Here is a 24,937-nt window from a genome sequence, read left to right as displayed (position 1 = left end):
ATCATTCTAAGATCCTATATTTTTCAAATGTTAAAATTTCAGTCTTGATGTTAAATGACTATTGTTAATCCATTAACTAAATTTTTAGTGAGTAATATGTTTACCCCATTAAAATTTGAAAATAACAAAACTTAATGAATATAATTACTATCATTTGATGAGGACTGAAATTTTAAAATCTAAAAAGTACATGAACTAAAATATCAAATTAAAGTACAAAAATTAAATATACAACTTTGACAAATAGCAGGAGTTAACATTTAATTAAGCACTGCTTAATAACACACCACCCTGTTTCCAACGGTCTTCGTAATTCAACGGGCCGTAGACTCAATCAAATATAGGCTCATTTTGTATTTACCTTTTTTTAAAGGCTCAAACTCACTGAGCCCATATAAGCCCCTGGCTCGCCCGCGAACCTAGTTAGTTGGCGTAGATTTTCAGTTCGTGGCGCGCTTCCAATAATAGATCTTTCTTTAAATAAACAAATAAATCAGCTTCATCTGGCACGGTCTCTATTACTTTCATTTTGGATCCGAGACACAGACCCTGCGATCTTTTGAGATTGAATTTTGAAAGATAAAGAAGAAGAAAAAAAAAAGCAAATTAGCAATGTCGGCCTTTCTCAAGCTTGAAGATTCACCTATGTTTCAAAAGCAGGTAACTCCGAAGTTCTCCACATTTTGCCTATTCTACATTTGTGTTTTCAGAATTAAGGTTTTATTTTTTTATAATTTCGTTTGATTGCTTAGCCAATGAATAACTGAAAAGTTTTTTTTTTTCCCTTTTTGAATCGAATTGTGAACAATGGTTACCGTTTCATTTGAATATAAAATTTTCTATTTTCTTTTCTTTTTTACCGAACAGTGAAGAATCAAAATTCGCTTGAATCTTATTTCCAAAAATAATTGGTATTGGTTAAAGTAATGGCTTATTTTTATATTTCTTTTCGGTTATAACTATTTTTCCTTAATTGACGAAAAACTGATTCTAATCTTTTTCGTTGATGGAACAGATATGGTCTTTGGAGCACATGGCTGATGATTTGAAAAATCGCTGTCAAATACTGTATAAAGGAAGCAAAAGGTTTATGTATGTATCTTTCTATTTCTAAATTCGCTAATTCTTTTTACTCATAGCGTAAATGCTGGATTCAATTCTTTTGCCTTGTTCCCCGAACATCTGTCATATGACTTTGAATTTGTCCTCTCTCCCCTGCTATGACATAATTCCACTGCAATAATGAATAGGATATGATTAAGTTAATTTCCCAAGACCCAATAAAAGAAGGAAGAGAACAAGTGCTCTCTTTAGTGACTTGAGTTGTAAAATACAAAAAGAATTATTGAAGATACATCTCACTCTGAATCTCTCTCTCCCTCTCTTTTTCTCCATATATACATGTTTATTTATTTTGCTCCATCTCTATTCCTTTTGCAGGGCAGCCCTTGGAGAGGCATATAATGGAGACAATAGCTTTGCTGATTCTTTAGAAGCATTTGGTGGTGCGAAGGATGATCCTTATAGTTTATCTATAGGAGGTTTCCAAGGTGTCGTCTTATTTAGACCTCTTTTAACTACAAAACCCGTCTTACTAGTTATTGTTAACAATTTTGATTAGGTTTAAAGTTTTGGTTCTCGTGTTGCAACTTGCAAGCTTTGTCAATTACTGGAGATGAAACATATAACAGATGTGCATTTAACTCCGTGCGCATATGCGTTTCTGACTGTTGATTACTTTCTCAAGCAAATTCCTGTTTACAGTCAATGGCAGAAGGCCATAAACTAAATGTGCATTTTGCCTCTTTGCAGAACAAATGCTATCAATTGGCAATTGTTTTTTCCCTGTTTGGTTTACGTTTAAAAGCCCTTATTTTCATCTTATTTAGTCTAATGCATTTAAGAAAAAGGAAAAAGATCGTTAGGAGATCTCATTGGGTGGAATATGAAGTTAACTTTTGGGTCACTTGGTGAATAATTAGTAATATGTATGCTTAGTCTGAGTGGTAGATGTAGGCATGAAACAATATATTTGACTTTTATTATAATAATAATAATAATAATAATAATAATAATAATAATAATAATAAAACTTTAAAAGGAGAGGCCTTGGGATTGAAGTCTGGACAAGTTCAGATCATATATGGACGCATAGTTACCACTGAATATTTTAATTCACTAAAGATGTCTCACATTCCAGTGTTAAAAGTTAGGTGAATAAATTGAGGTTGTAGACTTTTAGAAAAATTATTCTAGTAATTTTTTACAGAGTTGTGACTTGTGTAAAATCTGCTACAGAAAGACATGCTGTAATGGAGCTGAAATATATAGGCGAGTATAACGGTAACACAAACTTTTAAAAGTTAGGTTTTCTGTGTTTCAGATTCTTATATACAGAATACTAAATTTCTAGAGGATAGGGGAGAATCCTATTCTATCATTGTTAATGAAAAATGATATTTGTTTGTTTGTGTGTGTACGTGTGTATGTGGGTGCATGCGTGTTTTTCCTGTATAAGGAAGCTACAGTCCCGTTAGTTGAGCTCGGAGAATTTGGGTTAACACTCCAAAAGCTGAACCTGGCAGATTTGCTGTTAGGCCCAATAACAATGAGCTGATGGCGTACTTGTAAAATATTTATTTTAGATCAGCGTCTGGAATCCAGGGGTGCCTCCTAAGATCATTGTTTAGAGGCTGCTTGGAACCTTGGCTTATGAGATTTTAATTTAATGGAGATGGCATATGGTATGTGGACCTTTTCTTTTTCTTTGTCTTGAAGAAGAGATATTGAAAGTGGCTTATCTTTCTTTGCTTCATTGTATGGTTGCTGGCAAGTGGTAGTCTGTGTTGTTTCGTACTCTTGATTTTCGCTGGCCATATCTCATCTGGTAGTTGAGTTGTCTTGGTGGAAGACAATAGGGAGATTATCATGTTGGACCGTTAACTTACTAATTAGGGGTAAGATTTTCATTCCCTTTCTCCAACTAATGTTCCATTTTCCTGAACAGAAAGTTTATCTGGTCACAGTCCACTAGCTTTCTTGTTAGGTGAGATTGATATATATATGCATGTGTATATATATTTGGGTACAAGGAAGTTGAGAATTTCACCTTTTTTTTCCTGGTTATCTATTTCTTAATTTGAAGCCTCTGTTGCATCCTCAGCAAGTTTATTTGATAAAAAATTATACTGCAAAATGAAAAAGGAGAAGATGACATTTCTGGCTTCAAAAATAGAATGGCTTCTTTTGATGTTGAGATAGAATAACCTAGCTGAAAAATTGAAGATTTTACCCGAAAGCATTTTACATGGTTCCTTTTTTGTAGGGCCGATCATGTCCAAGTTCATCAAAGCTTTTCGTGAGCTTGCTAGTTATAAGGAGTTGCTTCGTTCACAAGTGAGTGTCAGTTTACCATCTAAAGAAAGCAATTTTTTCTTATACAATTGAAAAACACATGGATAAGTATCCTTTTTCTTGTTATTGCCTATTACAATTATATCTGTGTTGTTACTGGCAACAACTTACTAATGCTGCTTTCTTTGCCTGCATGCATATTTCTATTTTGTTAAGCATCCAACCGAAAACCAGTTGGTAATAAGTTAAGGGGCCCAGCTTTAATATAAGGTCACACAAGCCTAATACTTAATAGATGTGGAATAAGCGCACTTAACACTCCTCACGTGTAATTCATAGAGCCTAAATGTGGACAACCTTACAACGGGTTTAGTAGGAAGAACAATATGGCAAGACCTAGACTTTGATACCATGTTAAGCTTCCAACCTTAAACCAATTGGTAATAGGTGGAGGGCCCCAACTTTAATATAAGATCACATATTAATGTGGGGTGAGACCACTTAATACCTTTCTGTTTACACGAGTATGCATGATTACATAGTGCTTGGCATGTAAGAGATATTTACATCTCTATGAATGGATATGCATTTTTATTTAAAGTTGTGTGAATTAATTAACCATGCATGAACAATTTTTCAATTAGATAATTTTTATGTCAAATGTCATATTCGCCTTACCTTTACTCCCAAAATGAGTTTGAAAGACATACTTACCTTTAAAACTTGTATTGTAAAGACATAGCAGATGTGTCTACAAAATGTATCAGCTCCTTTGGCCAGCTTTTAATAAGGAAATAAGCAACCACATTGTAAAACCAAGGACCTTTGCAATTTTTCTTTTGAAAACAATGCAGGTGCCCCTTTACAAACAGTCTTATGACATTATATTTTCTGCTAAAAACAAATTTGCATGATCAGGTTGTAGCTTTACCCAAGAAAGTATTTAACATGTTTGCGAATGCAACTACTTTAGAGATTTCAATTGCTAGCAGATGCATTCATGTTTGTTCTGGTTAGTTACCTTGCTCTTTCATGTAAAAGCACTAGAAGACATTGACATATTTGTTGCACGTGAAAGTCATCTTGAGGCTACCTGCTGCATAACCCCACGATAAACAAAATTCTGTCTTAAAACACTTCATATATTGGAATCAATATTAACATTTTCCTCATAGCCTTCTACATGTCCAATATAATTGTTACTTATCATTTGCATATTTTGTTTTGCATGTTCAATTTTGTTTTTTAGATTTCAATATCAATTACAGGAATTTTGTTTTTGAGATTTCAATATCAATTACAGGTGGAGCATGTGTTAATTGATCAGTTAATGCACTTTATGAATGTTGATTTGCAAGATGCAAAGGTAAACATTATTTATCAGCCATCTCTATCTTTTTTTTTTCTAAAAATGATTGTTTTAATAATCAGTTTATTGAAACTCTCATGGCCTAGCCCACTTTCCAGCTTTGTGCGTGTGTGTTGAAATTTTATCTTTTGAAAAATTTAACAAAAATCAAGTCACTGAGAGATGAACTTGATCACTTTCTTGTTGAGATTTTGCCATGAAACTTGGTTGTGCTTGCAATAGGGGGTTGTTAATGATTGCCACACTTTGAAAGAAACGAGTAGTACACCTTGGAATCTGAAACTCAAAATGTTAAGAAAACATAGGACTCTTAGATGACTAAGTCATGGACATTACAACTTAGGAGAGATTGTATATTATCCACATAACAACTCATTGTGGATGAATACATTGAATATACATGTTGATAATTGTGGAAGGCAAATATTTCCAAGATAGATGTGATGTCTTGGGATACTATAAATTCTGATGTGGGAGCTTGGGTTGTTGGTGTGTGAGGTAGCGAACAAATTAGATGGGAAAACATAACAACAAAATTCATCTTTGAATAGCTGAACATTTTTAATAACTCTTCTTCTTCCTTGCTAATTAGGTTAGTGTTAAGAGCTAAATTTCCTCCCTTTCCAATTTGTCTCACAGCTCTCATCCTCTGTATTCTGCAGGAGTCTCGTCGACGGTTTGACAAAGCTATAAGTACATACGATCAGGTATTAAAGACAATGGAAACTTCTTTTCTGACATGAAGTTCATTATTGGATTTGGGTCTTAATGACACTTTAAATCTCCTTCATTGTTTCTCTCCCTCTCTTTCCTCTGGGGTCACCTGATCAGGAGTAAATTTTGAACTATCCAATTAGTAGGTAAAAACACACCATGGTTGTATGTAATAACACCAAGAGTTCTTCTGAATCAAGAGCTATCCAATAGAAATATGTAACAGAGAAACCAAATCAGCAAGTTGATGATGACATGTCCTGAAATCTAAAAATATTTGTTGCCTAAAATAGATTTATTGACATATTTCTATTTACTAGCTTCAGTATTAAGTGGCAAACATTGATGAAGATGTCTCAATTCTAAAGAAGTTTTTCATTGGATTTACTGATACAAGTGCTGATATTTCAAAAGAGTTGGAGATTGCTATTCGTTGTAGAAGTTTTAGAAATCAGCTGCTTTTTCTCTAAAATTTTATGAAAAGCTGCCAATCAAGCATAATAAAATAGCATCATATTTTTTTATTCTTGCAAAATATAATGATTGTTGTTAAATGTTTTGTACTACCAGGCACGTGAAAAGTTTGTGTCTTTGAAGAAGAATACGCCAGGAGATATTGTTGCTGAGCTAGAAGAGGTATTCTTTTTCCTTAAATTAATGATTTCTCACATATTTCTAAGAAGGCTGCTAAGAGAAGACGTTCTAATACTACACTTTGTGTTTCACTAGATTTTTCATTGTGCTACTATATTGAATCTGGTTCACTAGTTAGAAAACATTTAACTGTCTCAAAACCATAGAAAAGAAACAAAGTTCCTGTTTCTTTTGACCTGGCAACTACGGATCTTATATCAATTTAGCTTGTAGTCATTGCACTCTTTACTTACCTTTATCTGAAGAAAGTATTTTCCAGTTGCTTGGATGGAATGTTTACAGGAGCTGGCCTTTTCTGCTTAGATATCCATTATGATGTTTCTAGTATCTAATAGCTCATAATTGATCTACTATTGAAAAATTTTTTGGTTCCAAACTTGAACATCTATTTAAGTGCAAAAGTAAATACCTCATTTGCTTCAAGAATTGATAATCTACCTAACTAATCAGTTTCTTATATTAAAGATGGAGTTGTGGCTTGATTTTTTGCCAATGAAGGCATCATTTGATTGGATTATTATCTTTTATTGTGTTTTGATTTATTTTGAACTTGTTAGGCCCTAAAATACCAAGATGGGGTAAATTGGTATTTTAAAATTATTTGTAAACTTTTCTAAATAACGAGGGAAGGAAAGAAAAACTTGGACAATTCGACCTAATTGTATACCTTAACAAATGTTTTACCTATTCACTATACTTGAATTCTTACCTTTTCAGGAGAAAGTATAACTTTTACAATCTCTATCTTTTTCACAAGGTTGAAATAGAATCTTCCTTAGCTTTTGTAGCTAAACTTGAAGCCTCTAGCTTTTACAAGGCTCAACTATACCCTTTACAAATTACCTAAAGTCTTATACCTCAAAAACCTTAAGTATCATTTTGCAAGTACAAAGAAAATATATAAACAGTGAAGGCGTCTCAGAGGTGTGTTTTACAAGTGTTAAGCTCTTTCAAAGAATTGAAATAAGAATGATAAATAGATTTAAGAATTGAAATAAGAATGATAAATAGATTTAACAACAAAGTCCTAAAAAGATATGTACAAGAGAAAATGATGAAATAAAGAATTTGAGTACTTTTCTCTTGATCTTGATACTTGGATATCTCTCTTGATATTTGAAATCCATTTATACTAAGGAATAAGTTTGTAGACGTTTATGATCGTATGGGATGAAGTCTAACCGTTGGAAGCATTGATTTTGGATTAAAACTATCCTTGGACATTATGTCTTGAGACCTAGCAAAATATGTCTCGAGACAAGGACAAAAAATAGCCGTTATATAGCTGTTGCCAGGCCATGTCTCGAGACATGAATAATGTGTCTCGAGACAATTTGTCAATTGTCTTTAGACATACTGCACAACTTCTCAAGGTAGATAACTCTTGAAACAGATTTTTGCTTTTAAGTTTTCATGTCTCAAGACTTGCATGCCAAAGTCCGTTAGAAACACTCCCAAAAACACTTGAGTATTTCGCAAGTCTTTGAAAATGTTTGATAAACTTTTTAATTTATTTTCACCAAATGATTTAGGACATATAATATATAACAAATTTGTTTTAAATGTTATTTTGACATAATAAAAATTTAAGAGAAATTTGCATTTTGAAAAAGCTCCTTCTAAATCATTTAGTTATTTTCGAAATATAATTCCCCCTTAATAAAAATTTTCAAGCACAAATACTTAAACAAGACATAAACATATTGAATTTCAACAAGAGATATGACAATTCAAGCACAAATACTTATACAAGACATAAACATGTTAAATTTCAACAAGAGTTATGACAATTAAGCATTGGAGAAGTTCAATAAAATCCAAGACTTTGAAAAGATTTTATGCATGCATTTAAAATAAAACATGGTTATGCTTATATGCATAAAGTACCTACTAATGTTATGCATTTAAATAATGTATCAATAAAGCATATATGCATGAGTATTAATTCATTTGCATAGGCATATGAAGATATACATTCAAAACATAAGTGCATATGCAAATTTCATCTTTTTCTCCCCTTTTTTAGTATATCAAAAAACATTTAAAACATTTGAAAAATGATACCAGTTTTATGTCAAGATTAAGAATATAATGAGTCATAATATATTCATGTCAAGAACATTCAAGTGCATTCTCACAAGTAAACAATGAACTTCAAGAAATCCATTTATAAAGAATATTTTATACAAAAATTCTAAAAATCATATGAATAAGTCTTAATTGCATAAAAGTTAAACCAAATTCATGCCTAATGGAAGGTACTCGCATGCTAAGCATAATTCAATGAAAGATCACAAGCAATTGCTAATTTTAGAACTCTCTGTTACCAGATGCATATCTTGATGATTTTCTCTCTTTTTCTAGATATCAAATACTATTAAACTAAATAAGACACGAAAAGTATAATGGCATCAACAAACTAGATATCAAAAGCTCATCAAAGCTACAATGATACCAATTATGAAGAGTATAAGGAGGAGAACTTCATACAAACATACATTATTGAATGAACAAAACATGTAGACAAACAAGAAGCATTTCATTCGATAAGTATACTCAGCATCACTCAATTTCACCATCTTCAATAAAAATAAATCGATAAGCATAGTACATGGCAAAGACATCCATTAAATAATATAACAATATAGTTATACAATGGAGTGTGATGTGAGGGAGGTGATAATGGCATATTAGCACAAGTCAAATTTCAATAAAAGCACAAAATATGTCATGAAAAAGATATCTAAGGATATATCAAGTAATAGCAAGATACCAATGAGGAGTCCTAAATCCAAACTCTTTATCCTAAGACTGAATCTAATCCTAACCTATTAACTTAAGTTTAATCTTAAGTTCTAAACTTAAGTTCTAAGTTTTAATCCTAGTTCTAATTAAGTTAAGAGTTTAAGAATTTTATATTTTGTAAAATGGTCATCAAAGGTTCAAAATAAGATAAAAGCATAAGTTTATAAACAGAACAAAGTTGTTCAAATGATCTTATGGCCTTAATTTCAATATATATATATATATAAGCCTCACATTTTCTTGAAAAATTCTAATGATTTTCAGTAAGGGTCATTAAGGTACAAAGTATTTTCAATTTATTAAAAATTCAAGCTAAGATACTCCTCCTAAATATATCAAACCAAAGTACTAGGTGTCCTAAAATGTGAAAATACAGTACATAAACTTAGCACATGGCATATTAATTATAAGTCACATATTCCAAACATGCTTGGAAACAAATACACCTATATACAAACTATATTAACCTAGAACTATCTATTAACAACAAATATACACTAAAATTTACTCTACTTACATGGGTGAAACAAAGTTCAACTTTTAAAACTCATTTTTGCTTTTAAAATGGCCATTGTAAAAGTCAAAACTTGAAAAACACAATTTTGACCAATTTGAACCTTTCCAACAATGAAACAAATTTGTTCAAATGATCAAATGATATAATTACCAAGGAAATCTAAAAATCAAATTTCAAAAGTATACTTCCTTGAATTTGGACTCAAAATGGTCAATTATGCTAAATTTGAAAGCTCTTTAAACCATTTAGTGAAGTCTTATAACCAATTTAAAGTGTGTCTAAGTGGTTTTCATGTCCATAAATTATTAAAATCAAATTCTTATCATTTAAGCTTAAAGAATTTTGTAAACTTGTGTTTAAAATACTAAAACATAAAGCTTTGCAAGTTTATCAAATTTTTTTTTGTCTAAGCAAGCTTAAAACTAAATTATCAAAATGTTCAAAAAAATTTCTTAACAGTCACTTAAATGAATTTTAGAATTCTTTGCAATATCCCTAAGCATAATTTTAACAAGTTCAACTAATTAAACAAAAAAATCATGCTTAGAAACAACTAATTAATAGGCAACTAATTAACATATACAATAAAGTTCAAACTTCGAGGTTATCCATCTTTTTTATGTGTCTAGAGCATCCAAATTGTTGTGCTTTGCTCCTCAGTGCTCCAACAACCTACAAGAGACATTTAGATTTTGGTTGTCTTAGACAACTATGTAATGTATGACCATAATAATGGAAATGTTCACACTTTCACATATTTGAAAGAGTTTTCCAAATTGATTTCATTTTCCTTTTTCAAACTCTCAAATTTCATTTTCAATTTTATTTTTTTTCAAACAATTTAACTTTCTTTTGGAAATCTCAAAGTTTATTTTCAATTTTTCATTTTAGCTTTTCAAATCAACTTTTGTTTTCAAAAGAAAATCATTTTCAATTTTGAATTTTGAGATAATCCTCCAAGCACCATAATCAAATGCTTGGACAAATAATTTCGTCCTCACTTTCCAACTGGAATGATTTTCTTCATTTAAGAGTGGAGGGGACATGATGGAATGACCTTGCGAACTTGTTGACCTTGACTCAAATGTCATCTAAACTCGATATTTTTGACCTCGAAGCTTTGCTCTCGATGGTTAAACCTTTGATGCAGACCAAGCTCTGGTATAAATTATTAGCTCTAGTATTTTAAAATTCTCTACAAACTCTTCTAAATAATGAGGGAAGGAAAGAAAAAATTGGACTTTTCGATTTATAGTGGTTCAACCCAATTGTGTAACTCCACTATTTTGGTATATCTCAACCAAAGATTTACCAATTCACTATACTTAAATTATTACCTTTTAAGGAGAGAGTATAATCTTTACAATCTCTATCTTTTTCACAAGATTGAGATAGAACTTTCCCCTTAACTTTTGTGGCTAAACTAGAACTCTTTAGCTTTTATGAGGCTCAACTATAACCCTTTACAAATTATCTAAGATCTTATAACTCAAAAACCTTAAGTATCTTTTTGCAAGTAGAAAGAAAATATGTAAACAATAAAGGTCTCTCAAAGGTGTATGCTTACAAATATTACGCTCTTTCAAAAAATTGAAATAAGAATGATAAATAGATGTAACAATAAGCACCTAAAGAGATATGTACAAGAGAAAATGATTGGATATCTCTATCTTAAGACTCAAATTGTATTTATACCAATGAACAAATTTATGGATGTTTATGACTGTTTAGGATGAAATCTAGCCGTTGGAAGTATTAATTTCAAGTTTAAAAACTATCCTACACATCATGTCTCGAGACATCTCTTGAGACAAGGCTGAAAAATAGTTGTTATCTAGTCGTTGGCAGACCATGTCTCGAGACATGAATAGTGTGTCTTGAGACAATATGTTAATTATCTCTAAACATGTTGCACAATGTCTCAAGACAGACAACTCCTTAAGCAGATTTCTGTTTTGAAATTTTCATGTCTCGAGACTTACACATCAATGTATCTTAAAAATATTTTAAAACACCTTAGAGCACTTTGGTATTAATCTAAAAACATTTAGATAAATTAAAACACATTTAAAGAATATTTTTGAGTATTTTGCAAGTCTTTGAAAATGTTTAATAAATTTTTTAATTATATTTCCCCAAATGATTTAGGATATAATTTATCTTAAATGTTGTTATATCAAAAGTTTAGGACATCAAAGCTAACAAAACTCTTATTTTGAATTCTTGTTGGCTGAGTATTGCTCTATAAATACTCTAATTTCAGTCAATGGAAGTATATTTCATTTTGCCTTATTCTCAGCTATGATAATCAAAGCCTTCAAAGTTCAAATGAGCAAAATCTGATTTTTTTTTCCTTTTTCTCTTTTCAGCCCTTTTTTTCTTCCTTCCTATAAACATGGTTGATACTACAATTATTAATGTCGATAACATAACCACTACCAATACTATTATCTAATTCAACCATACTTCTCAAGTATTGATCAAAGTAATTGGCAGCCATAATTTGATGATTTGTAAAGCACAAGTAGAAATGTTAATGTATGGTCACGATCTCTTTAGTCATCTAGATGGAACAACAGTTGCACCAACCCAAACTCTAACTAATGAAAATCGCACAACTGATTTTGCATATCAATAGTGGTTCCGTAAAATCAAGCTTATTCATAATGCTATATTGGTCTCTATCGATCCTACATTTGCCTCCATTGTAGCTCTCTCTACCACTGCACATCAAGTTTCGCTATTTTTACACTCAACATTTGCTAGTAAATCGCAAAGTATAATTATCAGCCTCCAGAATTGTCTAGCTTGCATCACTAAAGAAAATAGGTCAGTTACTAACTATCTTTATGAAATTAAATCCGTTGTCAATGAATTAGCAACTGTATTGTTCAACTAGTTAGAATTCTTCAAGTTCTTGGCCCTGAGTACAAAGATATATTTGCTGCCATCCGTTATCGTGAAAGCACTATCATCTTTGAAGAACTGTACGAAAAACTACTTGATCATGAAATTTTTCTAAAAAATGAAGAGTGCAAACAAAAGCCTCTAGTTACAATTTCTATTGCCCAACAACTTAATTTAGGTCATTTTCGACCCAACAACAAAAATGACCACCGACAACCAAATAACTTCAAAAATTCATCTCTAGGTAATCAACAATGACGTTTTCCGTCTTCCAATTGAAACAATAATCAATGGAGGCCTCATTGAAATTTACAATAACAAATTTCACCGCAATAGTTTTCAAGGAATATTGTCTACTGTCAGCTCTATGGTTGTCCTGGTCACTTTGCAAAAGTTTGTCACACAACATCACATAATCAATATCAAACTCAGGCAAATTATGCTACTTAGTTTTATTCACAACCCAAACCATGGGTTGTAGACTTGGGAGTTTCTCATCATATCACTTCTGATGCACAATCACTAGCTACTACACAGGACTATCGTGATTCGAGTGAGATCACTATGAGTAACGATCACACTATTCCAATTGTCAAGTTTGGTAATACTAATATAATTGTTTCCAATCTTCAGTTGCAATTACAAGATACCCTTTATGCTCTTGATATTAAGTGAAAAATCATTTGTCTCTCAATTCTATCATGATAACAAAACTTTTATTGAATTTAACCCCTTTTATTTTTGTGTGAAGGATCTAAAAACGGGGGTAGTTCTAGCTCATAGATGGACTAAGCATGGACTCTATAAATGGCTTGAAAATACAAGCATACTTCCCTAAACATTCCTAGATACAAGAGACCCTTCGATAGACCTGTGATCTCGGCGTTTAGGACACCCAAATAGTAGGACTTTAAATAAACTATTGGATAATTGTTCAATTCCTTTTACACTTTCCACAAGTTTAATTCCTTGTAACTCATGTCTTTCTAATGAGATGCACATGCTTCCTTTTTCGAAAATACCTTGCAAACTCAATGTCCACTTGAAGTCGTTTACAATGATTTATGGAGACCTTTTCCTATTTTATCAAAAGATAAAAAAATGGTATTATGCTCTTTTCGTGGATATTTTTTTAAATATATGTAGCTATATACCTTAAAAACCAATGATGAAGTTCAAGATGTGGTCAAACCTTACTTGAAAGAAAATTTCAAACAAAAATTCTTTGTATTTATACAAATGGAGGTTGTGAATTTCAAGGCTTAAACTTCTAGTTTAGTACACATGAAATTGAACATTTACTTTCCCATTCTTATACACCTTAGAGAGTTGGCTTAGTTAAACGACAACATTGTCATGTTGTCTAAACAACCAAAACATTGTTGCATTAAGCCTCCTTACTACATGATTTATGAAACTTTGCTTGCCAACAATCTGTGTATTTAATTAACAAGTTACCCGCTTCAATTTTATAAAATAAAAGTCCTTTTCAAAGAGAAAACGTAATTATGACTTAATTAAAACTTTTGGGTGCTTATGTTCTCTTTGTTTAAGACCATACACCAAACACAAATTAGAGCCAACGTTTACTTAGTGTGTCTATTTCGATTTTTCTAATAAAAACTATTGTCATCTTTGTTTTGATCCAACAACATTAAAAATTTATTTGTCAAGGGATGTAATCTTTTTTTGAAAATGTATATCCTTATCAATCTATATTTTCCCATATAAAATTTAAATTTAAAATTATGTCTCGGGAATATGTAGAAAAAGATCAAGATTGAAACCCATTATCCACAACATTAAATCTTATTCCAAAACTTCCACCTTTTACTTGTCCTCCAAGAGAGTCTGTTGTTGCCCATCGCTCACTACCTTTTGCGAATTCAGATACATCTCCAAATCTTGATACTTGTGAAACAATTGTTCCTAACAAATTTGTTTTATTTCCTAAACTAATACAAACATACCAACTGCTGAAATTTACTAAACAAAAAATATATGGATTCTAAACACCCCATTGATTCTCCCACTACTACTCACTCTTCCATACTACCATCTACCCTCACAACATACGAACCAAAGTCACACTGAGCCAAAATCAACCCATCCTATGATTACATGCTCAAAAGCCAAAGCATTAGTTGATTATATTTGCTCCTACAATACCTTCCTACACCCCCTTCCACATATAACCAAGCCAAAGAAACATCCCCATTAGGTTGAAGCTATGAAATTTGAATATCAAGAACTTATGACAAATCAGACTTGGGAATTGGTCCTTAATGATCCCTCTCGAAACGTAGTAGACTGTAAGTGTCACGGGCCGCCACGGTTCAAAGCCCGTGATTATTGCAGAAAGAACATCCCACGAAGGTCAATCTATTAAATGGGGCTCATTTAACCTATTTTAATTGGCCTGATTTGAAGAAAAAGTGACGAAGCTAATTTACTTGAAGCCTGGGTGACCCAGCGAAGCCCTTATGGAAAATTAGAGCTACCTTAATAAATAGGGAAAGTAACCTAGAAGATTTGTAATTTGATAAAATTTGATTTGTAATCTTAGGGATTATGTAAATCCTTTAATTGCATTTATTTTTTGATCTCATCCGTCGATGTAAAGCTAGTTGTACCATTGGATTTGGGGGAGCTTAACTATAAATAAAAGTCCTCCCCCTCATCTATAATCATCCATTATATCCTATTCTTTGAGTTAAAAAATATATTGAGAGCGTTTACTCAAACATACTTGGCGTGCTTTACTTTTTTGTGGCTATTCTATTTTTTTGAGCTTTCTTTTGTCTTTGAGTTGCTTTCGATATATTTTTGGTGCCTTTGAGAGATTCTACGAGAATTCTCACTTTGCGAGAGTTAGACTGGCTTAGGCGCATTTGAAATGAAGAAATCGCCTAAGACCGCACGGATTACGAAACGAAAGGTCTAACCCCGTGACATAAGTGGCTTTTTCGCATTCAATATAAATCCATGGAACGTTTGATAGGTATAAGGTGAGACTTATGGCAAAAAGCTTCACTCAATAACCTGGTCTTGATGTTAACATACCTTCCTTTGAGATCATCTTACAAAGGATATTCATCTGAGACAGCCACTGGGGCTTGAAGATCCCATTCTTCCCTCTTATGTATGCAAGCTAAAGAAAGTAATTTACGGCCTTAAATAGGCTTCTCACGTTTGGTACACTAAACTTCAGAATTATCTAGCTATTGTGGGCTTTTCGAGGTCCAGATTGACTCATCCTTATTTATCTTTCATAATTATGGATTAATTGTTTGTGTTAATTTATGTTGATGATATTATTGTTACTGGAAATACTACAAATGGTGTCAAATCTATTATTGATGGTCTTGCTAGTCGATTCTCTCTCGAAGATTTTGGGTGTCTTTTATACTTCTTGAGAGTTGAGGTAATTTACTCCTCTACTGGCATTATTTAATCCCAACAAAAATATATACTAGATATGCTCAATGAATTTCATATAGATTCAAGCACCCTTACGATCACTACTATGGGCTCCACCATAGTTTTTTAAAACTCTTACTGGTGTCACTATTGATGGCTCTTATTATTGACGCATCCTTGACAAGCTTCAACATTTGTTGTTTACTAGACCTGACATTGGTTTTACAATCAACAAACTCTCTCAATACATGCATTCTCCTAAAGAGTGTCATTGGAAAGGTGTAAAGAGAGTTCTTTGGTATCTTAATGGTACTTCTAATTATGGTCTTAACATTTCCTAAGACCTTAATAATATCTTGCTTGTCTATTCTGATTTTGACTGGGCTTGATGGTCGTACTTCTACCACTTGTTATGTGGTTTATCTTTGGAATACACCCATCTCATTGTCTTCTAAAAAAACAATGATTTGTCTCTCAATCATCTATGAAGGCTGAGTTTAAAGTTGTTGCTACTGCTCTCACAGAGACCAACTAGATCACAAATCTGTTGCAAGAACTTCACTACAACCTTACTACTACTATTCGGATATTTTGTGATAATGTTGGGACTGATTATTTTTGTGAAAATCTAGCCTTTCATAATCATATTGCCATTGATATTCATTTTTTTCTTTTTTGCGAACAAGTTCAAGCAAACTCATGCTACAAACCACGTTGCAGATATTCTTACAAAACCACTTCCAGCTGCTACCTTTGATAAATTCTTTGTCAAGCTGGGATTACAATTCCTAACTTGAGGGGCATAATAGTCATAAATTTGTCAAAATTTTTAAACTTTTAATCTCTTTTTGTTAGGATATTTTGTTAGTTGATTATTATCCTTTATTGTGTTTTTATTTATTTTGAACTCTTATTTTGAATTCTTGTGAGCTGATTATTTCTCTATAAATACTCTAATTTCAATCCATGAAAGTATGTTTCATTTTGCTTTATTTTCAGTTTCTTTACACATCTTTTATGTTTTCTTGATAACTTGTTTCTAACTTGTATGTAGGGTTCAGTTTTCTTTTTCATTAAAAAACATATCTGGCTTATGTTTTGGGTTGGATTGGATTTTGCTTTTTCACAGGATCTACAAAATTCAAAATCTTCTTTTGAGAGAAGCCGCTTCAATTTAGTATGTTTTCTGTAGCTGCATGTTTTCCTGTTTAATTCTATTAAGATTATGTTTCCATTCTATTTCATGCTTCATTTGGTGACTTTGCTTTGTGGTTTAAGGAAAACAGGTAAATGCGCTAATGAATATTGAAGCTAAAAAGAAGTACGAATTTCTGGAATCTATAAGTGCAATTATGGATAGCCATCTTAAGTATTTTAAGTTGGTTTGTATTTCCTTTTATGATGTATTGCTTAATTTTTTATTTAGATGAGACAGTTAACAAGTCTTCTGTGTGTGGACTGAATATGATTGGTTTCTTACTGTTACAGGGGTTTGAATTATTGAAGCAGTTGGAACCATTTATTCACCAGGTAATATCTTAGTCTTATGTATATATATATAGAGAGAGAGAGAGAAGCTAAGGAGAGAATGTCAGAAAGTTGTTGACTACTACCGTCCAATTAACTGGTTTAATTATTTAATGAAGGTTGTTCTACTCAATGATTTTAAATATAAGTTATTGTGATGTAGTCAGTAGAGTAGAATCAATAACTTCTAGAAATTTTTCCATAGAGAAGTTGGCTCTCCAAATAACTGATCCCGCAGTGTTGGAATTTAAAAAAAGAATTTTGGTCTACCTAAATAATCTATGCAGTTATAGGTAAACTGTAGTATTCTTTTGGAGTCTTTAGTTTAAATATTTTCATACCTCTTTCTATTTCTTTTTCTTTTATCAAACGTATGATTAGATGTAAATGTTTTCGGTTACAAAGTATATATAGATAGACAAGGATATAGAAGAGATGCACAGCTATATTCTTGTGTGTTTTTTTGGAGTTACCTTGCCAAAGTGTATTTTTTGGTCATGCCAAGGCATACGAATTTATCTATTTCCTGAATGCAACATTATATATGTATCTATTTCCTGTGTGTTATATAAATGCATGGTTAAATGTATTTCTCTGTTAGACCTTTGACATTGAGTGCAGAATGCTTTCACGTTTGTCATTCTAAACTGGTGGTTTTTGATCCCATGTCCTTACCGCCTGTCCTTTTTATTAAGTTTAACCTTATCTGATTGGGTTGCTTTGTAAATGTGGTCTCTTGATGACAGAATATATTTATTTTTAATTTTCTTTTATAATAGGTATATACATATGCTCAACAGGCAAAAGAATTAGCAAATGCTGAGCAGTGTAGCCTTGAAAAACGTATTCAAGAATTTAGGACCCAAGCAGAGATAGATATTATAAAAGCTTCAAGTAACATAGAGTCTTCAACAAGTTCTGTTGGCATTTGCGTTACGGGCATGAATTCAGACAAAAATATAGAAGCAATCATGCAGTCCTCAAGAAATGGGGAGGTCAGTGAGTGATCTTCATATATATATATATATGTATTTGTTTGGCTGTTATTTTTAGGCATCATGTTTATTTCATCGGTGTTATTACTGGGAGAAATGATATAATCATTCATTCTACAGGTCCAGACAATCAAACAAGGATATTTGCTGAAACGTTCTTCAAGTTTGAGGGGAGATTGGAAGAGGAGGTTCTTTGTACTTGATAGTCAGGGGACACTATACTATTATAGGAATAAGGGTATCAAACCAACGGTATGTTATATTACTTCAGAACTGTGCTTGGTTGATCAAGTTTAATCATATAGGTTGAAACATTTTGTCTACTAATTATGATTATGGATAATGGGGATATATAACTGTAACCGGATTTTAGTCTTAGTGCTTGCTAATTGTAGGTTTTGACATATTTGGCTGTGCGTGACAGACATAGTTAAGAGTTTATGTGGTTTTGTTGCGCTTTAATGGTGTCTTTCAATTTGAGAATAAATCTATTTGAAAATGAAATATTTTGGGGCTTAAGTTTTCAATTTTATTTTGATGAGGCATGCTTTTTTACTTTATCTGCTGTATTCCAGGGTTTTCTCCATCATTATGCTGGTTCAGCTGAATATAACGGTGGTGTATTTGCTAGATTTCGTGCAAAGTATAGGACATCATCTTGCGAAGACAATTTGGGTTGTCGTACCGTTGACCTTTGTACTTCAACAATAAAGATGGGCGCAGAGGATACAGATTTACGGCTTTGTTTTAGGATCATATCTCCGCTGAAGACTTACACGTTGCAGGTGATATTGACTGATCATTGGAATTTTTTTTTCTTCACTTTTTCTGAACTTATCAATGAGGTCAAAGTATAGCAAAGTCTCAAAATCATACATTTAGCTGACTTCATGTAATATGACAGGGTATTAGTTCTTCGTTCTTTTTGTTGTTGTTGTTGTTGGATTTTTGCTTGTGACTTTATGTGTATTTTTAATATCTTATGAAACCTTAACTTTATCTATTTAAGATTGTCTAAAGTTTGAACTCCTTGACTGTATGATTCATAATGATAGAGAAGGTATAAGGCACTTAACAGTATTTTGCTACCTTGCTGTTTTTGCAAGGTGTTGAAGAGTTTACAATATATCATTTCAATATCTTCAGGATTGAAAAAATATTTTGGATAATGCAGTCAATGTTTCTAACAAATTTCTAAAATGGAATTACTTGAAACATGAAACAAGTCGTATTAACCTCTTCATATGTTGATGGAATTTATTTTCAATGATTATACTTATGAGTGATGAAGATTCCAGTTCAGAAATAGAAAGTTGTTGTCAAATAGAGTTAAAAAAACTATATGAAAGGTAGAAAAGGTAAAAATTCATTCTTCTATTTGAATAGTAAACCACAAGTCAATGTCATGATGATTCTATAATGCACGAAAGGAGTGCGGACAAGGCTAATTTTAACACAATATAGTGATCTAAATGCACCGAAGATGAAAATGTTTTAGTGAAGAGAGTCAAGAAAGGCTAATGATATATTAATTTGATAGATTAATCAGCACAAGTGATCTAGACAGTTAATAATGCGTTGGAAATTTTGTTGATTAAGTCTAGAAATTGTGGTATTAGAGTATTTGCTCTGAGGAGGTCCCCAAGAACCAAGAGAAGAGAAGTAGTTTTCCTTGGTGAATCCCAAATGATGAGGCTATCTGGCATAACATGGTTGAAAAAATTACTTAACAAGATTTACTGACTGAAAAGATGCTTGATTGATGGATGAAGATTCCTATATTGATCTGATATGATTTTCCAAGTTTTTCTAGTTGTCCATGCCTCTCAGATTTTGGGAGAGGTTTTTGAGAATAGGTGCAAGTGTGATCCAATAATTTCTGGGTAATAGTACCTGTGAGTTCAAATCAGAATCCGGTTACCTCATTGATCATTAGAATATTTACCTTTCTTGTGTTGTAGTTACAGTGAGTTTACTATGGAAATTGGGAGTAGAATTCTGAAGTTCATTTTTCATGTAGACGTGTTTATATTATGTTATATTTTGAGCAGATGAAACTTAGTTTTGGATCATCCGTCACCATATATCCAATGTTTTTGGAACTGGACCAATGGACGTACTGGTCAGGTCATCAGTTCTAGATCTGGCCAGTCCATCTGGTTCAAATCAAATAAATTATTAAAAAAATTAAAATCCGGTTCAATTGTCCATACCACTTCACGTGTCAACCGGTCTGATTTGGTCTAGTCTGGCTTTGAAAACACTGCATATTTGAATCATAAAGTGCACCAGGTTGTGCTTATTTGGGCTGATTGGATTAGAGAAAGAATAAATTGAATGTAGGGTTTAGTATTAGCTACAAGGTTGAAAGAAAGTAATAAATGACTGTCTAGATATTGTTAATTGTGACTCTATTAGGTATGTAATTTATAAAGAGGAGAGGCAGAAGATAATTTACTTATAGGATCAAAGCACAATGAACGATATGGAGAACTGTTGGTGCAACTGTGTGTAATATGATGCATATGCATTTGAAATTGTAAAATATTGCGAATTTAGTGGGTGGAAAACATGTTCAAAGCCGAGATGCGAATGTAGCAGCGGATGTGTGCTAGTATAGTCAAAAAGGAAAAGGTGAGAAAGAATGAGAAATAAAGTTATTTGTCAAATAGTGGAGTTTGTATCCATTAGAAAATTTAGATATTTTAGGAAGGTGTAATATAAGTAGAGATGTGTAAGCATTAAGGATGACTTGATATAGGCAGGGAATAAAGAGGGTAAAAGTGAACCAAGGGATGAGGTAATAAGGATGTCAAATCCAAAACATCGTTCAGAAAGCATACTTGGAATAAAGGAAACAGATTCATGTTGGTAACCCCAACTCTCTTGCATGAACATGAGCCTACAGGCCTCCTTTCAGTATTCTTAAGAACTAGTAAATACTAAAAATCATAGGGCCACCATGTAAGCAAAAGTTTAAAACTGAGAGTTCGCACCTAAAGATATTAATGACAATGATATCGATATGCTGACTAAATAACTGTGAATTTCAGGACAGTCTTCAATTGAAAATTGTTGGTAGATGCTTAAGAGTGTTTGCACAGGTGTTGATGAACAGAATTGGACATGATTTATAGAGCATTGGACCTGTGATACTGCAAAACTATTTCCTTTCACAGATTATTAATATTCATTTATATTTATGTATGTATGTAGAACTGTCTGTGCATGTTTTTCTTGTGAAAAGATTGAATGCCAGTTAAATAAACTGATTAATACAATTAGGAAATGGCATCTGAAGTTTTTGGAATAGCTATTCCTGATGCCTTATACTTGTTACCAAATTATTGGTTGCTTCTAACGTATGATCAAATAAAAAAGTTATCTAGAAACAGTTGAAACAATGAAACTTCCCAAAACATAGTATACAATTTCCAACAATGGCATGCCCTTTAAAAGCAGTTGGAACCAATAGTTTTTTTTTTTCTTTCCTGGCTATAGTTTTGCACTTACCACTGTGCATGATCTAGAGCCCCTAGAAAGAGAACGAAATACGGATCAAATTCTCTAGTACAAACTTGAGTGTAAAACACTTATTACTATTATATTTGAATTAGGTAACTGAATGTAATCAAACAAAATATCTTCGAACTGTTTGAATTAAGCTAGAAAATAATGTTTTCTTCATGATGTTTGTGCTGATACTTTTTGTCTCTGGTTTTGGCAGGCTGAAAATGCGGGAGATAGAACGGACTGGGTTAATAAAATAACTGCTGTTATTACATCTCTTTTGAGCTCTCATATCCTGCAGCAGGTTCTTTTTTGCCTTTAAAGCTATATTTTTCTATTTTTGTGATGTTGAAATACTGGTTCTCATTAAATTGCTACTGATAGTGATTTGGTTGTCTGTTGTGGCTGCATCTGGGAAAAAAGCATGTGGAAAACAACGATTATGCTCGCAAAGCTTCTTCTAATGTTATGTTACGTAATAACCACCATACTTCAGATGATCAAATAGGCAACAGAGCAGAATCCGTTTCTGCAGTCCTCAGAGAAATTCCTGGAAATGATGTTTGTGCAGAGTGCAATGCTCATGAACCTGATTGGGCTTCTCTTAATCTCGGCATATTATTATGCATCGAATGCTCTGGTGTTCACCGTAATCTTGGTGTACATATTTCAAAGGTGCAATTTATTCATCAAAGAATAGAAAGAGACCTTATGGCCTTCTTTTTACCCTTTAGTTGTTTTTTTTTTTTTTTTTTTCCTTCTATGCTTGTTTTTTAGTTTATAGTTAGTAATCTATGTTAGGTCTTCAGCATGTTTAAGGTCGACTAGAAACATAGAGGTTATGTTCTTTGATATTGCTAAAGTTGAGTGCCCACTTTTAGCTATGGTGTACTTATTTTTATGTTCCGAAAGTTATTCTATATTAGAGACCTTCAAGATTTTTAGGTTGCAGTAAAGGTTTCTTCTTACTTTTCTTCTTGTCATTGTACGTACATGTTACACTTTCCACCTCAATTTTCATGCAGCTATATTGGACTGTTGAACTGAATTCCACATTATTGTCTACTGAAGTATTTAGTTCCCTTCATTTCCAACACTTTTGGATTTTGGGAGAGTCCATTGTGCAACTTATAACCAACTTCGATGCCCTATGATTAATATTCGGAGAATACATTTAGTTCCCTTCATTTCATTTCAGTGCTGCAGCAGACTAATGGGAGAATCTGTTGTACAGTTTCATACCAGCTTCTATACTTACAAATGACTTTGGAGCCAACCATTGACTTATTGCCTGTGAAAATACGGTGTACAAGTTCAGTGAAAGTTTATTTACTACTAAAGTAACGAAATGAGAAAATTTAAGTCTCAAAAGAACAAATAAAGGGAGGAAACTGAGAAATAAATTGATATCATGATCTTTCCTTTATTTTAAGTGTCTTAATAAAAGAATACTTTATTCTGTTTGCAGGTGAGATCTTTGACGTTAGATGTCAAAGTGTGGGAACCTTCAATTGTGGAATTATTTCGTACCCTGGGAAATGCTTATTGTAACTCTATTTGGGAAGGTTCACTCCTTAAGAATGAGAGGTAAGATATCCACAGGTTGAAATAACATTATATATGTATATATGTGTCTGTGTGTTGCTTGTAACTAATCTGTTAATTGGTAATGCTATTTCTGTATGTTAAACTGTAATTCTTGGTTTCTGATAAGCATATACGGTTCCTATAGTAGATCAAGGTAGGCAAGACGGAAAAGTTAGTGTGCTTTATCAATATTGAAATTATGCCAACTATGAATTTGTATGTTTGAGGTTTATGCATCTCTTTTTGTTCTTGGAATGAAATTTGTATTTTCCTTTTTGTATGTTTTCATGTGATATTCAAAATCATCTGTAAATTAGGTTAATGAAATATCTTAATTAGGAAGATTGTTAGAAGTCAATTATTTCTTTGGCATTGAAGAGGTTAATTTTTAATTTTAGAAAGATGTTGGCTTTAGGAGATCTTCTTTAATTAAAAGTATCTTTATGGTATTAGTGTTTAGAAGCCTTTCTTTATTTAGAGTCATTGTTTTAATTTCCTTAGTTTATAAGTCTTTTATTCAAACAAGTAAAACCTATGTCACCTTTATTTAAGAAGCTAGTTGGAAGCAATAGAATTAAGTCAGATTAATTCAATTTTAAGAGGTTTAAGACTGTTTCTAATAAGTCTAAGGTAAGGATTCCCTTTGAAGAGTTCCACCCATTCATCATAGGGGATTCATATGGGAGTGATGAAATTAGAGATGAATACTCTAATATCTTTAGGAAAAACTCACTCAACAAATTATATATTTCTCAGAAATATGTATAGATATATATACATGAAGCATTGAATCATGTAAGGAAAGAATATCTCTAATCGGAATCTCTAAGAATCAACTATTCAATGCTGTCAAACAAATCAAAGATTCTCAACACTCCCCCTCAAGTTGGTGCATAAATGTCTCACACGTCCTACTTGCAAAGAAGATTCGTGTTGCATTGGATTTTGAGCTATGCTGATGACCACTTTATTGTTATAGTACAAGGTCGATCCATTTCCATTCAACAACTTTAGCTCTTCCAATACCTTTTGCAGCCATAATAGCTCATAGACACCTTCAGTCATGGCATTATATTTAGCCTTTGCACTTGATCAAGCAACAACACTTTGTTTCTTGCTCCTCCAAGTGACTAAGTTTCCTCCCACAAGAATACAATAACCCATTGTGGACCTTCTGTCATCAAGAGAGCCAACCCAATTTACATTTGTAAGCACTTCTATCTTGAGATGACTATTTTTGGAGAAGAGAATACATTTGCCCAGTGTAGACTTCGAATAGCACAAAATTCACAATACTGCCTATATATAGGCTTTGTAAGGATCATTCATAAATTGACTTACCAAACTAACTGCATAGGCTATATCAGGTCGAGTATAAACGAGATAAATCAATCGTCTAACGAGTCTTTGATTATTCTTAATAGGTGATTTTGTTGGTTTACAACCCAACATGTCAGTCTTTGTCAAAAGATCTTAGACATACTTTCTTTGGGAAATAAAGATTCTCTCTTTCAATCTAGCCACTTCTATTCCAATGAAATATTGTAACTTCCCCAAGTCTTTGATTTTGAATTCTCG

The 24,937-nt window shown here is 32.3% G+C and overlaps 1 protein-coding gene across 4 annotated transcripts; it reads left to right on the top strand.

Annotated features, from left to right (window-relative positions):
- The first annotated feature begins 359 nt into the window (after positions 1-359).
- Positions 360-23,619, top strand: LOC108475914 (ADP-ribosylation factor GTPase-activating protein AGD4-like). 4 transcript variants are annotated; one of them, XM_053025658.1, is made up of 18 exons: positions 609-660; positions 1,016-1,092; positions 1,446-1,550; positions 2,646-2,744; positions 2,835-2,957; positions 3,326-3,396; positions 4,658-4,720; positions 5,386-5,430; positions 6,008-6,073; positions 16,870-16,917; positions 17,027-17,122; positions 17,229-17,270; positions 18,047-18,262; positions 18,383-18,514; positions 18,838-19,047; positions 21,990-22,076; positions 22,196-22,447; positions 23,241-23,619. In XM_053025658.1, exons 6-18 carry the CDS (start codon positions 3,334-3,336, stop codon positions 23,361-23,363), a joined length of 1,443 nt encoding a protein of 480 aa, XP_052881618.1. In that variant the 5' UTR covers positions 609-660; positions 1,016-1,092; positions 1,446-1,550; positions 2,646-2,744; positions 2,835-2,957; positions 3,326-3,333; the 3' UTR covers positions 23,364-23,619. The 4 variants fall into 4 exon arrangements, with proteins under 4 accessions (XP_017633385.2, XP_017633384.2, XP_052881618.1 ...); XM_017777896.2 differs by lacking the exons at positions 2,646-2,744; positions 2,835-2,957 and having other exon boundaries at positions 360-660; positions 1,441-1,550; positions 18,068-18,262; XM_017777895.2 differs by lacking the exons at positions 2,646-2,744; positions 2,835-2,957 and having other exon boundaries at positions 360-660; positions 1,441-1,550.
- The last annotated feature ends 1,318 nt before the right edge of the window (positions 23,620-24,937 follow it).

The sequence above is a fragment of the Gossypium arboreum genome, chromosome 3, assembly GCF_025698485.1.
Source record: "Gossypium arboreum isolate Shixiya-1 chromosome 3, ASM2569848v2, whole genome shotgun sequence".
NCBI lineage: Eukaryota > Viridiplantae > Streptophyta > Magnoliopsida > Malvales > Malvaceae > Gossypium > Gossypium arboreum.
Note: the sequence above shows the minus strand (reverse complement) of the source record. Positions and strands in the feature narration are given on the sequence as shown.